This window comes from Diadema antillarum, unplaced genomic scaffold (assembly GCF_040938485.1).
Source record: "Diadema antillarum isolate AM-2024a unplaced genomic scaffold, OU_Dant_1.0 seq00000131_RagTag, whole genome shotgun sequence".
Taxonomy (NCBI): domain Eukaryota; kingdom Metazoa; phylum Echinodermata; class Echinoidea; order Diadematoida; family Diadematidae; genus Diadema; species Diadema antillarum.
The window spans coordinates 1,571,116-1,587,611 of NW_027271209.1; the positions used below are offsets into that span (position 1 = coordinate 1,571,116).

At 37.7% G+C, this 16,496-nt stretch overlaps 1 protein-coding gene across 1 annotated transcript in view; it reads left to right on the plus strand.

The window, feature by feature from the left end:
- The window catches only part of LOC139727473 (uncharacterized), a 39,631-nt gene extending 24,416 nt beyond the window's left edge, over positions 1-15,215 (plus strand). The window contains exons 2-3 of the mRNA XM_071638446.1: positions 13,598-13,703; positions 14,709-15,215. Coding sequence (XP_071494547.1) covers positions 13,598-13,703; positions 14,709-15,016 — 414 coding nt within the window. The 3' untranslated portion in view covers positions 15,017-15,215. The remainder of the gene's footprint in view (positions 1-13,597; positions 13,704-14,708) is intronic.
- Positions 15,216-16,496: the final 1,281 nt, after the last annotated feature.

The window sequence follows — 16,496 nt, forward strand, 5'->3', positions numbered from 1 at the left end:
TCTGGAAGAACGTCGACATGTGACCCTTATAGGAGAAGAAGATCCTGTCATTATCACGCACAAAGATTACCTTAATGTAGTTGTTTGTATACACTCTTCAGTATTACTTCGATTGTACACTTCGCGTATATAGCATCAACAGAATATACAGGTATGATAAAGCGGAACACATAATGCTAGTTGTGTACACCTTATACCTACTCAAATGTATTATAATCGAATGTAACTGAAAGAAAAAGAATAGTGCAATGCCTTGAGGTAATCTGCTCAGAAATATAAGTGTGGCACATATTTTGAATAGGAATGCTGGTAATTCTTATTCTGCGGACGGTTGATTGCTTTAGATTTCTTTTGTCTGATGTTACGCCCGATTAGATACATATCGTGGGTATTCATATAAGTTAGATCCAAACCTCGTCCCATTCTTAAATGTATTGAGTACTATAGTATTCGTCGAGTATATACATGAGCCGCTCAGGAACATGCGTGAGTTATAGTCGCCTATCTATTCATATAAATACGCTGTATACTTCACTCCCGTGGTTGAAGACGAGTCCCGTTAATTGTATACTCGGGAAGGTGTCTATGGGAAATGCGTGTTGGATAGCGAAATCAAACCGTCCTCATCAACGGGTTAAACAATACACGTGGAAACAAAGGTGCCGGCAGTGGATTTCGACTTTTGCCAACAAGGTGATCAAGGCGTAGGGCCTACAAGGCAAGTAGGAAAAATATCATTAATTACGAGTCGATTGCCCCACTTTCAGCATGCCGCACCTATAGGCCTGTTGTGTCAAGAAAACAATTTGAAAAAAAAAAAACGGGTTGCATACTTTTGCTTCGTTTGATATATAACAGGGTCTATGTATGCGATGTAATGTTTAAGCCATCTTAAAATTATTTCGTTTGCATTTGTTTTTGTTTTATTCTATTTTCATTTATTTCTTGATTTATCTTTAACCCCGTCACATTAGACGACATACTGTGTGAATATGATTTCATTTGAATTGACTTGAATTGGATTGAATTGAATTGAATTGAACTAAATTGAATTTAAGTTAATTTGAATTGAATTTGAGGGTGGAGAAACTATAAGAAGGTGCAGAGTGAAGGAAAATGAACTTGCTGAATTACCGACCCAAATCTTGATCTATAGTTTTTGTTTACAGATCTATGAAAGGTTATGAGGTGTTGATATATCGTCCCCTCCAGTAATTTGTATATGTCGCTGGGACTTATGTTAGGACTCTTCTCTTTTTTAGGGAAACATATGGAACTTTGAAATCCTATACATCTTGCTTAGTAATACATTGTATGTCCATATCAGAAAAAAAACACACACTTTGACCATTTCGTGTTCGTTTACTTCATAGGATGCATTCTATGTTTTGCAGTCGAGCGTAGGACATTACCCCGTGCCATCCTTAACGTCCCCCCCCCCTTACATTCTCATAGGCACGGCATAGCTGCCCACTCGTAGTCTCTCGTTGTCCGTTTCCGTTCATTTTCTTGAAGGGATAGAGTATTGCGTCATCAACTATGGGACAAAACACCAGGTCCCAAAACGGACGTTCGCCCGGCTAGCGCCGATACCGGAACGGGTGGCTCGGAAAGATTATTATTACCCGAAGGTCTGGCAGAATCACGTGACCCCCTTTATACTATACTAGACTCTATTTTTTCCTGATGGTGACAGACAGCCCGTTATGATTCTCTTTACAATCATGACTTCAATTAAGAATTCACCAGGGATCATCATTATCTAGAGAGGTTAAACACAAGAATTGTTGACAGCTATTTAAAAGGATGGTATCCATCTTTTGACAAACATCACTGGGGGATTAAAAAATAATGACATAATTATTTTTAGGTTAGAGATTTTAAGTGGAAAATGTTATCAGTGACCTCAAATTAATTGTATGGATGAAAATTTGAGTTTGCAATGTTATAGAATGTGTTCGTCTGAACATGGCCGACCAGCCGGAAGGTCAGAGAAATTGATATCAGAAGTAAAATTGCCACAGACAATGACGTCACAGATAGAAATGTCAGAGGTTAAGCATTATATTTGTGTGGTAATTAAGACACAAAGCTAACTTCTCAACAATGTTAACTTAACCAAGAGCGGCACGAATGAAAATCAGATTCTATAGTAACTGGTATTTGGATTGATATCTACGTTCGCTGTAATATGATTTTAACATCTGCCATTCATATTCCAGTTTGTCATTTTACCCTTGACATTGTATACCTTTGACATTTTGATTTTTACCTGGGATGAGTAGTTTTTACCTCGGTTTACTTTTCCCCGTAACATTGTTACCCCAGCAATTTTGCCTTTGACATCTTTACATGTGACATTTTTGCTAATGATGGTTGGCAGCCTTTGACATTTTTATCTCGGACGATATTTTGGCACAAATCTGAATAATCTGAATCAAATCTATTTCATTCAACGAACCAAACCGATTTTCAAGATTCATGCATATCACCCCGGATGTGAATGTATTCTTCCGCTTCCATTTACCTCAGACTGCATGAGTAGACATAAAGATGTTCTTTTAACTGGGGGCTCCACTAAATATACGATCAGCACTTCTTACTTTCAAGTAGAAGTTTAAAGATGGATTTGCTTAATAACGGTGCTAGGAATTCAATGCACTCAGGACATCACCATACAGCTGTTTCTATGAAAGAATCACTCCATCCGTGTTCAAATCGACTTCGTAATAAAGATATATATATATATTAAACAAAATAGAACAGAGAAAGTTTCATCGAAGTCAAACTAAATATTAGCGAGGTATAGACATTTCATTTATTTATATTTCAATCAAACAGTGATAGTGGGCACGATCCTATACCCAGATTGAATGAGAAGAATTGTGATTTTATATCCTTGCACGATTCTCGTACAAACTTGCCGTTTAAATTGTAAAGAACACTTTAATACCTAACACTTTTGTCAATAATTCAACAGCCCAAATCTTGTCCATTACACACTAATTTCATCTGAGGAAATTTAGTGTAGATTGTCATATTTAGTCACTGGAAGACATTTGAGGCAATACTAATCCTTTGGCCCGATTACATGAATGTGACCACATCGTATCTCGTGCATTAAAAATAAAACATTCTGCAGGAGTTTGAATCTTGTTCGAATTCAATGAAACGGTCACATACTGTTTGAATTTCCTTTATCACTCAGAATAAATCTTAAGGAGTTTTACTTTAACGTGACCTAACTCGTGAACTCTCTTCGCCGAAGCTTGTCATTTGCAGCACGCGTAGCTTGAAATAATTATGACTGTGTACTGTACTGCCAGACATTATTAATATTTGGATCAGAGAAACACCGTATACAGTTGTCAGTTTCTGTGATGTTAAATGACTAATTTGATGGAAGACCAATTATGAAGGCTGAAAATTCCCTCTCTCGTCCTCTCTCAACGCAATACATTTCCCTCTCTCTGACTCACACTCATACTGACACATATACAAAAGAAACAAAAACAATCCACCACACTACACATCCTTTTAAAGTCCACCTTCTTCTACTAAAATACTTTAAAAGTGTCGTGTGGTAAATAGACTGGCATTTTAGTCACTTATCGGTAGGCATCGTGCAACTTATTCGTATATCCTCTCTTTAGTGCTTGAATGCCTGTATGCAGTGATGACTTTTTCAAGTACATTGGTTTTGAATGGTGGCGTAGCTCGATCGGTATAGAAATATCTTGGTCTATACAGTGTAAGAGAAGACTTTATGTAGAAATATTTTTCTCTCTCTATTCTTTGGACCATTTCAAACAACGAAGAATCTTAAATGTAAAAATAAATACCCCTCATCGCACAAACATTTCCCCTATACAGATATCACTCTATGGAAGATAATGTGAATATTTCGTTCCAATACCTGATGGGAACACGCGTATGATGCTTTTGCAAACTCTCACACCTTTTTTGACCTTCAATGGGAGGGGGCACTAAAATACCCTCCCCCCCCCCCCGACATTTTTCACGTTTATTTTTGAACGAAAAGAAAAATCCCACGCTGAAACTTCATGACTTATAAAGAAATAGAGTGATTTAGAAATTACTTCAGGAACTTGTTCATTCGTAGTTGCTATAGCCTCTCATACTGTTCTATCGAACACAATTGAAAGGGCGAGGGAGAGATCTCAACGAATCCGGAATACACACAATAAAGTTGCCAATTATCAAAAATGGAAGAATCTTCCCACGCGAGATGGCGATTTCTCTTTCTTTTGTACCTTATCAGGTCAAACTCAAGATGTTTTTACTCCTGTAGACCAATGTTTCCAAGAGTGACGCGAAGTGAATAATGTGAGTAGGATGTTGACATCAGGGCCTGCGTCCCGGCGAGAGGGCACTGGGCGTCTATGACCAGGATAGGAGGCGCGCGGGTCTTCCCGACTCAAATCATCCTTTTGATGAAATCAATATGAAATCAAATTATCTTTTATGGCATGTCAACACGCTCCCTCCCTTTCCTGCCCATGTCGAATCATGTAAGTCATTCATGTCGTTTGTTTGTGACAAATCGAATTCAAATTGCAGCGTTTAACTGTGATTAATGAACACCAGATTGTTTCTTTTGTCGATGAGTTTTCCCCGCTCACGCTTATGACATTTTCTAACCCTTCCTGTGCCAGTGAGTCAAATGTGAACAAATTCTACACGCATACCTTCGGACAGGGAATTAATACGGCAGGCAGAGGGTTAAAGAGCCGTTTTCGCCTCTGTGGCATTCGGTGACCTTTCACCCGCCGAATACGGATATGCATTCAAATCCCTCGAGTAGACGGGTTTTTGTCATACAACAGAGCACAATACAGACAAAAGCAACAACTGATTGAGGCGGGATGTGTCAAACTATTATTATCACTTCTTCTTTTTTACTTTGTTGAATGCACATAGAACTACTTTTCGTCATGACTTGTGTTTAGAATTAATCTAATAATATGTTAGCTGGGACTTATGGAGGGTAACAACCTTTAAAGCTTAGAACTTGAATATCTACATCGGGGCTCGACACTAACGGTGGCCCGGTGGCCCGGGGCCACCAAAAATGAAAGTCGGGCCACCAAATTTCAAAAAAGGGCAAATTTGGTGGCCCGCCTCGGGCCACCAAAATTTTTTGAAAAGTATGTCAATAAATTCGTAACTTTTTGCGCCGGAAATTAGCAGTTAAATTTGTTCAAAGGATGGATGAAAAGGACTGAATGAATGCCTGAGAGTGAGTGTTGCAAGTTTGTTGAAGTTTATTTATGAGTAGATATGTCCAACTTCTAATTCTTACTATCATAAATCTTAAATATTTGACTCATTAAAAAAAAAAAGGACTTTTAATGTTTTTTATTGTTTTTTTCGGGACACCAAATTTTTCTCTCGGGCCACCAAAAATTTAAAATTTAGGATTTTGGTGGCCCCATCGGGCCACCAAACAAAAAAGTTAGTGTCGAGCCATGTCTACATGCATTATTGCTGATCAAAATATGATAAACATATCCAACTCAATCAGTTACCATTGATTGATTGCAATCAGTTTTCACATGACTCATTTGTTTCTGTCGAAGTTTGCCAATAATCGCGGACACGAACCTAGTACGGACAATAAAACAAGATAACAATGTAAGATATAAATATTCATATAAAAAGAATGCGCATTCATTTTATCTAGTTTATAAACATGGATGAAACATAGCAAACATTAGCATTGCGTAAATGAAATCATGACGACAAATTAAATTCAGTATCTAATGAAATACTATAACAGTTTATTGGGAGATATCGTAGGAACTCTTTGATGAAGTAATATTAGTTTCTGCCAATTTTCTCATAATGTACATTTTCTATGTCAATTGTCTCTGCTAAAATCATCATCTCAACGCACTGAAACCCAAAACAAAACATTCATGTAATACATATGGTCTATGATCAACTATTGAAGAGTGATTGCGATTTCTCGAAGGACGTGGACTGACCCTTTCAATTTATATAACTTTCTTGTCCCTTATGCAAGTCTTATGAAGCTGTTTTTGACTCTCTACCTGACTTCAGTGTTTCATACACTTTAAAATCAACTTGAAGAAGATCTCCCTTTAAACCAATGTTTATATCATAAATATAAAGAGGGCCAATGACCAGATATTGCCTCGACACACCCACCACGGACGTAACACGCTATTGCCTTACACTACGTGGTCAACCGCACTCCACCCTGCGGTATCAACGCCTTCACGCCATTAGCACGTTAACACAAATCTTTCATTCGTAACTGCAGGATGAACCGCCGAGCCGATAAACACTCATCAGATACTCATATATAATAGCTGAATATGTCCCTGAAAGCACGGAGCCACTGAATAGCACCATGCTGAAAGTGTACCTGTATTTGAAGGACAAGACAAAGAAGAAGTAGAAAGTCGAATTAGATATAGGCCTACATCAACACGAACAGCATTCATCTAAATTGGCATCAAAATCTCGGGATTTCAAGGCAAAGAAATCATTAGCTTCAGTTTCGAAAGCGCAAGTGTGCCAAAGCTGTCAAAATTAAAATGCTGGCCTGACTAGGAGTTCCCGTGAAAATCACTACACGTATCGAACGCGATGACACCGTTTTGACATACCATTAGATTGACTTATGAGTCTCGGATGCAATGGAAATCTCGAATGTTGATTTTCGTCACAGAAGTAGCCCTACATCAATGACAGCATGACGATAGTGTATGTAATGATTTTAACCATGATTTGAACCAAAAAGACAAGAAAAGAAAAAAGAATACTTACTGATCATTTCTGGAATCAATTGCCGAGAATTTGGAAGGATTTGGCTCTTTCCTGCGAGTGTTTCCCGCCCTCACGGTGTCAATTTCACGCCAGGGGAATAGGCGTGGTCTGGCGCGTCAGTTCTGTGCAAGCTCTGGTCAAGAACGTGCTCCTAGTGTGCTAGGAGCGACATTTGTTGACTGTGGGAGACCCCGGTAATCACACCAGATTGAGTGTATGAATCCTGTTATTGCCGGGATATATCGTTGAGTGACAAACTTTTATTGCACACTCGGGGAAACACTTGATACGGGCGCACTGATGTAAAAGAGAGATGCCGTCGTCACATTAGGCTGTTCGTTGAAAGGGAGAAGAAAATCACAGATATTTATTCATAAATCTTTGGACGTTTGCAGCCCAAGAAATCGGTCCCACAGGTTAGGGAAGATTCTATGATAAAATATAGACCGATCATAACGGTATCTTACTAGGTAGGAAGAGGACATGACGAATAACCTACTTTTTTCATGGAAAAAAGAAATAACACAAATTTATGAACCATTCTTGACTCTTGATCAGTCACATGCTGCATAACTGCAGGAGACGATTTTAGCGTCAAAGTAAGTACAGCTGTACTGGTTATCACTAAATAGTCAAAATTCAAGAAATCTTTCCTGTTCAAATTTTCAAGCTGAAGTCGGAGTCTCTAGAAGAGATAACTACTCTTGTAACCCGCAAATAAAAAATGGGGAGTCGCGCACCTTACGCACACTAATGAATTACTTCCTGTGGTGATCCTCCCGCAAAATAAGTTGGTCAACAAAGAAAGACATGACTACGATAGTGCATAAGCAAAATTAATGGGACGTATACTTTGCTTTGTGACGCTTCGACGGCAAGAGGCCTGCATTCTTACTGCTACTCTGACGAAAGTTTTTGTAAAGTCACTCGTTATCAAATTTCCTAGCAACATATTTGTCTGCCAAATGTATAGTCATTATTACATTGATGACAGGCGATGAATTCGTGAAATCGAGTGATGCCGAGTTAACGTTATACCTAGTAACGTGAATCGTACTTGTAAAGATATTCCCTTAATGAATGCATTACATGCATAAATAGATACACATCTGTATCATTGTTTACATTCATCCATAAATATGCTTACTGCATGAAAATGCCACTCGTTTACAGAAATGTTGACAAATTGCCATAGCAGTGTTTTTAGAATTCTCACAACTCAAAAGAATCTCCATTTTTTTTAATAGAAGAAAGACGCACTTAAGACGTTTCTTGATTGTGAATCAGCAAGATAAAGCAAAATCAATAATGTGTTGCTTACGTGTGGTACAATGGACAGGGATACAATGCTACGCCTAGCATAAACAGTTATCCATCCGTCTAATATTCATTCGCAAATTCATCCCTCAGTTCATTTACTTATTTTTCACTGCACAAAGGTCCTTAGCTTGAAATGCAAGGTGCAAGGATAAACTGGACAATACGCAGATAGTTTGGGTACATATCATGGCACCTTCATATGACATACATTCTAATAAATGAATGAATATATAATGAAATAAACAATTTTACTTCATTATTTTGTTCGCTGGCACGTTTCGCATTTATAGGCATACCCTTCTAACAAATGCGTCGATTTCTCACAATCTTCTCTTTGGTCGTTTCTTTTGCGGAGAGGGGTTTCAAGTTGTGTAATGTTTACACTGATGATTTTTCCCTACCGGACAAGCCCCCAGATTTTGACAAATTTGACATATTTTAAGTCCCTCGGATCGATATTCGGGTATCAGTTGATAGATAGAGTATCTTCCTTTCCCCCGAAGTGAGTGGTACCTGACATAGCAACAACTGATGGATGCAAATTTTATTTTAAGTATCGAAATGCGTTCAATAGGAACAGGTGAATTGAATCGGTCATTGTCAGGTCATCATTGAGTATTCGTGTCAATAATATTCAATGCAGGTTTTGACTGATGAGCTATTGGACTATATACATGTTCAACGTAATCAGACTTGGCGAGTTGAATCCTCGAAGTAAAGTAAAAGTCTCACTGTCAAGAGTAATAGGTTTCCTCGATTGCTACATGCATACTATATGTGTACAGAAAAAAAAAACGACCCAGTGCTACCAGGAGGTGCGCATTAAAAAAGGTTTTGCTATCAGAATCATGTTAATGGGAAGCAGGAAATTTGCCCTTCAAGACAAGCTGTTTCCCGGCCATGCCACAAAAATACTCTCAACAAATTACCCTAGACGATGATAATATGTCGTAGGCTAAATCATGTTACCCGACACAGTGTGCGATGGTCCAGTTTCGCTCATTGTTCAAAGAAATGAAACGATGAAAATTATGGCATCCTTCTCTTATCAGCCAAAACATGTGTGCCTGGGTGCGACTGCTGGCAGTCAGGCTTCAATACCACTGCTCAAGAAGAAACTGGAACGTGCAAATTATCGATGCCAACTAACCGTGAACGAAGGGGGATAACCGCCCCCCTCTGGCCTGGCAAAGGGGGAAACGGTACTTTTACTCTTTCCTCACCGCCCCATTTTCGAATTCCTGTCAGGGCGTTTGTTTTCTCTCTCCGTGAAAAAACGGACGACGCAAGAATGTGATTTGCGCACAGCCTGCAGTAACTCGCCCTACCCAAAATGTTCCTCATTGTCATTCCGGGCGTACCTGGGAATATGTGAAAGAAATTATGTAGGAAAGAGAAGCGCCAGGACGTACACGCCCTGGCGTACCCTATAGACGCGTCCAGTTTGTCCTTTCCTGTGGGTATCAGAAGAGGGACATCTGATCTTTGTTCAAGTTAAGTGAGATAAATACGATAACTACCAAACAAACATATCAGTAAATGTTACATCAAAAGAGAAAAAAGTGTCTCATTTTATTAGCGAAACATAGCGCTGTCAGTCACAATCATAATATGATCATTTGATGAGCCGCTGATGCAAGAGCCTCAGAGCTCTCACATTGTTTCTTATGAAACGATATTATTCATAGATAGCATTTGGGTAATAAGTAAGGATGTAAACCCTTTAATAAACTCATTGCTATTTTTTTTTCATTACTTTCGACAACTCGACAACTTTTTAAAAAGTTACTTGGAAAATAAATTCAAATTGGGATAGAAACAAAAAAGTGCGTTAATGTGTATGGGTAAAGATGTGAGACGATAAGGTCATATCCCATTTGCATAATACTTAGTGATCAATATCACTGTTTTCTCAAAACAGGTGAAATTTCTAAATCTGCCATTCTGTCGGGTTTTTGTTCGAGAGTGATGACACTCTATCTGTTTGACTGTTTTTGTTTTTTTTAGATGTTCTTTAGAGACGTTTTGCATGTGGAGTGGCGCTTTCCTTTAATGAGCTTAGATAATCTTGGGAATAAACAACTACCCAGAATTGAACCCTTCAGTCGCGAATTCATTGTGGTTCGTTGTCAGGTACAGATGTTAAAGTATTACATGCTATCTTGCGTAGGTGATCATGGAGGCTTTCCTGGAAAAAAAATTCATCCATCATATCCATTTTAATCTAACCAATGACTTCAAACTACAATGCAATGACTAGTCTTTTTATCAAGTACTTCAAGAATGGGTAGATGCTTGGTTGACACGCATGCATAATAATTGTCAAAATATGAAAATCTCACTTTAGCAAAGTCAGACTTTTTACGTTATATAAATACGTGACATAATATACCATATCACGTATACATATTTACTGTAATCAATGTAATCAATGCAATCAATGATAACATATTACATACCACGAATATAATATTAAATATAAAACCGGGTTCGACATTAGCGGCCCGGGGCCACTGAAAATTAATGTCGGGTCACCAAATTTATCTTTCGGTGGCCGCTAATATCGCGGGCAGCTAATGACAAATCATTTTTCATATTTCCTACTATTTCTGGCCACCAAAATTTCAAATTCAAAGATTTTAGTGGCTCTTACGGGCCACCAGAGAAAATAAATTAGTGTCGAGCTAATATGTATATCTATCAATAAAGAAATAAATAAATATATATATATATATATATATATATATATATATATATATATATTTCTATGTATATATATATATTAATGTATATATACATATATATATAATATATATATATATATATGATATATATATATATATATGTATATATATATGTATAATATATATATATATAATATATATATATATATATATATATATATATATATATATGTATATATATATATAGACTGTATCTATATTTAAATCATAAATCACTCGTCAGTTCGGGTATAAATTTCCAACGCGGGTCTGAGACTTTTCTAGGAAAAACTCCCAGGAGAAATCGTCATCATATTTTGTAGTAGCCCTAGGACAATATATTAACCTTGACCAAACGGGAGGAGGACGATGAAAGTGGGTGAGGAATTATCCAGAAGGTCTTTTCCGGGTTAGTTATTCCGGCAACTTCTTTGGATATTACCATGTCACGGTCAAAACTCTCATCAAATACTGAATTCATTCGCAAATAATGAGAAACGAAACCATCTTTTGGTTATAAGCCTATGACAAAGAAACAAAAGTGTTACCAGTACATGAAATCACGTTTGAGTAAATTACTCAAATGATGTTTTACCTGATTTAAAGAGCAGAACTACTGCTTCGATCACCAAGTTACCTATACTTAGATACTCAAGCTTCTAAACTTGTATACATCGTTGCTTCTGATGTGGCAAAACTTTTGCCAAAGATTGTAATGACCAGATACAATATTGGCCTATCTATTTTGCATAATATGATTAATGCAAATTATGTGTGTCAGGGCCCGAGACACGTTGTTTTCTTTTTTCTTCTTTTTTATTAAGAAATCGTGGACAGTGAGCGTTTTATAGGCCTAAATATGAACAAAAGTAGGCCCTAATATGACAAGAAACAATTAACGTCCGTGCCTGCTTTGCTATGTAGGCACCTCAAAGGGAAACAGTGAAGCGTTATAGCTAATGTTAGTTTGTTTTTGTGTTGTTTTTGGTCAGATTGGGCTAACAATTTACGTACACTATACATGCTTTCCTCGTCATATCATACAAAAAACCAAACAAACAAAAATATTGTTGTGTTGTATAGTTTTATACAGTTACACTCGCGGAGAAAGCATAGGACCAAAATCTCAGGCATCATTCTTCCACATCAATTTTTATTGTCCATTTATTGGAGGCGAGGCGATAAAAGAAGTACCTGGGTATAGGCGGAAATCTAATTATGTCAGATCGGAATATCTCTAATTGGCCTGTATCTGTGCGCATCGGGGGTTCGTCTGGTCAACTGCTGGAGAGACAAAATTATATTACAGCATTTCATTAAAAACAAGCAATTCATCAATTTGTGTGAATGGCACGATAATGCCCAGCTCCGGTTAAGATGTGAATGAGAATAATATATGCAATCTACTTACACCGGTATACAATCCAGCATGATTATTAACTCACTCTTTAAAGCGTTTAATGACAGTTTAATTCTGTGGATTAGAATAACCTCACTGGATTGGCACTATAAGCCAGTTCACAGTTAGCAATGGTCTACAATGACCTCTGAACCACAGACTTGTCAAAACATGGATTAATCTTTTAATCATATTAGAAGAGCAGTTAAAAACATGCAAAACAAAACGGGGTAATCTACATGTAAGTGCTGCATGAATGGCTTTTGTTAATATCGTTCAAAAGAATAAACGTTCACCTCCTATAAGGACAGTATGTGCACCAAGGGCATACATGAATATCTCGCGTTTGTCATGAACACAAATGCCTCAGTTACAAGTCAATTTCAAAAGAAGGTCCGCAATGACCATTGTGTCTTCACATGCCCAGATTTTAACTGTGCACTGGCTCATACCAAAAGATGTTATACTGACATTATCCCTAGGACTATCCAGGTATTCTATGGGATTATGTGCACTGATGAATAAACATTTTTGCTGCAGAGACTTTGTTCAACCAGAGACATTCCCGAAAGGGGCAAAATGTTCCGTATACTCCGTATACATTATTCACGATGTATAAGTTATCTGACCTTGCACTGTGCATAAATTTATGTATTTTGTCAACATGGATAATGTACATTTTTTGTGTGGTGTTTGTTGCAGTTTTACAGATTATTTGATTAAAGGGACTGTACAGTACTTGTTGAGGTGGGGATTCATGTTTTGAAAATTCCTCAGTGAGATAATGAGAAACCTCTCATGAAATATGAAAGAGCATGTAATTCTAAGAAGGATTCAACGTTTATTTGATGAAAATTGGTTTTCAAAATAAATGGCTGAGATATCCAAAAAAGTGCTAGTGATAAAAGGCGACAGGCCACGCCTTTTATTAGGATCTCTTTGTTTCACCTTGTTTTTGGATATCTCAGCCATTTCAAAACCGATCTTCATCAAATAAACTTTTGATACCCCTTAGAATTGCATGCTCTTTCACATCTCATAAAGTGGTTTCTGAATATCTCGCAAAACGTTAAAAGCTAAATCCTCACCTCAACCAGAACTGTACACACCCTTTAAAAAAAAAACAACAACTTGTTCAACGTCGGTGATACAGCAAGAATCGCTAATCCTGTCTGTTTTTGTCTCCTATAATCTCCGTATCATCCTCTTTGCATCCTTAGAAGACATGTTCATTTTTCATGCAAGATGAACTAACAAATGCTATAATAGTGTATGAGCATTCAAGAAAGAAAACTGATTTTGATCCATTTCTTAATTTGCTGTCTTTTTTCCCACACAGGGAGTCCAGCCTTCTACAAAGCGTGAATCTGGTAGTAATCTGTCCGTTATGGCGAAGCCACTCACATTTATGAGGAAACTCGTCATGGAGTTCGACGTGATTAAAGGTGAATAAGGGAGTCCTTGAATTAGGGATAAAAAAAGCTAAATTTGTTTTGATTTCCTTTCATTCTTGGCGTTTATATAATTTTTATTATGATGAGTGTCACAATGAAGTGGATTAGGCTCTGGACTTTATAAGCGAAGGTCATGAGTTTGGGATTCCTTCTTTTTCTTTTATAAAATCCAGAGCCTATATTTTAATCCGCTTCAACAGAACAAGATGCCCCTCTTTATCCAGGCGCATAAGATAATGTCCTGACAATGGGGACTGTAATGACTATTGTATGGTCTTCTAATAGACAGGTTACCTGCATGAATTCAAACAGATCATCCTTGATTTTATTTTCATGATCATTACTTATGCAATTTTTATTGTTTTTATCAATATTATCCATGTTTCAAAACCATCAGTATCAATGAAAAATATGAATTAAAAAATATGACTTAATGACAGCCGGATCAGAGTAAACATGTATCGTGCATTTCGAGAGGATATAAGCAACTGGACTTCCTAATAATTTTGCCATATTTTTGCCAGTTTCCAAGATGAAAACGAGAGCGACTGTACATGTAAATTGTTTCATTGCCACTTTCCCTTTGCACATTGCTATCACCAACTAAGAAAGGAAAAAAAAATGTTGTTTCGGAGTGTTCATATACTAGTAAACGCTTAAACATTTAGTGTGCGTGTATAAATCATATCAGAACACTGACGGTATAGCATGCACATTATGTTTTCACACTGCGTAAAACCCGGAATGATAGAAGCATTATAAAGCATTTTTCCTATACTGTTAATTATTGACATCGCCATTAATAAGATTTAGTTATAATATGAATTGGACATGACATTGGGGTTCAAGCATTTACCTAATTATGTATAGGTCCTACATATAATTGATAATGGTGTGCATGTGTGGACATATTTGTATATGTAATATAGAGTCAGATAGACCAGGCAGATAGACAGACAGAGTCACTCATTGTTGTTTATTACGTCATGCCTACAGATACAGACTTGTTCAAAGGTGAAGACGCCTCGGCCAATTCTGACGTCATCCATGATACCCTGAAAAGGGTCGCCCGCGACACTGAGCCCAGCTTGGGTAGCTCATCCACCGGATCGTCGTGGGTGTCGAACCTCAGTCCCGCCGCTGTCGTCGGCACCATTGTCGGCAGCACTGTGGCTCTCTTCATCATCGTGGTCCTGGCCGCCATCATCTGCTCGTACAAGAACTACCCGTCGGCCGACGTGCGCCGACGAGCCAACGATGTGTACGAGAACGACCAACGACGCCAGGCCGAGCTTAGGATGTGAGGGCTTGTGTTCAGATTAAAAAGAAACACAAAAAGACAAAGAACTTCATGAAACGGTTTTGGACCAAGATTATCATTATTGGGAAAGGGACCAAGATCAGGTGCGAGAATCCCGGTGGATATCAACGTACATAAACGGTCACATTGACAACCGTCATGTATGTACAATAGGGAGCTTTAGATTTTCGCGACGGGGACGTAGAGAGTTACTTGATGCAAGATCATGGGGGCGCCATTTTATTTTTTATACGTTGCGTCTCAGCGTAACCTCCCAATCTAAAGCTATTTTCAGCACGATGCAGGGGCAGAGGAGAACGTCCAACCCACTCGTCGCCTCAAGCGTCCGCGCAGCAAATCTAAAGCTCCCTAATAATGTACGATTGAAACCCAAGACTCCTGCTTCCTGTCGAGAATAATGCATAAAGTGAATAAACGAGTGCATGGAATGAAGAAATTTACAATGAATCAAAGATGAGTGTGTATGTAGATAAACATGCCACAGGTGCGAATAGCAGAGTCGAAAAATAATAATATGACCACTTATTTCAAGCAATGAATATGCTATATTGAGTGTTGCCTGATTCAGTTTTCTTATTCTGATATTTTTTGTCCTTGTTATGGTAACTTTGGATCATGTTTTCGTTTGGGATAAAAATGATAAGCTTAACATGCAGTTAAATCTGCGGCGCAACTCCTTTTTTTTTTGCATTATGGTTTAATATCTCACGGTCTGTGAAGTCTAAGATCTGATGAGTGCGTTGTCAATCAGTCCAGAAAGATACGATTATGACTAAACGCCATCCTCCATGTTGTGGGAATTCTAACAAGGCGATGCATTATATTAAACGGGGTTTCCCCTGTATTAGCTACATTGTCATTCGTTTATGCATAATACAGTTTTTGTGTTCGTAGTCATTTGAGCTTATTAGCCATCTTTCCAGCACAGCATGAAACGTAGCAAAACATAAATACGGTTCCATTTGCCTTTTGATTATAAAAATACATACTTAACTGCGGAGAAGGTCAGTTGAAAAAGTGATAAATGCGCATCTACTTTCTCGTGATACTGACGACTGATGACTGAATTCGGATGGGGGGGGGGATTGGTAAACAATCATGGTGATTTCTGTAATCTATGCCGAAAAAAATGTAGTGTGCTTTGCGACCGCATACCGCTGTTGATAGATGCAGTCTCGAATTTTAGACAGCTGTTCAATCTGTGACATCATGAGGAAAGACAAGATTGTTTTGCAATTTGGAATGATTGGACTTGACATTTTTAATCGTGCAATTCTCTAAAAAATCGTTGGTGTGTTTGTGTATTATTATGTCCGTATGTGTGTTGAAAAAACTGCAATTTGCAATAAGATTTTTGCGTTTTAGACAAATGTGCTCTCTGTCTCTCTCATTCTATTGTATTTCTTATTATTTTATTCCTGGTATACAATTTACTCAGTTTTTGCGTTCTTATAATCATTCAC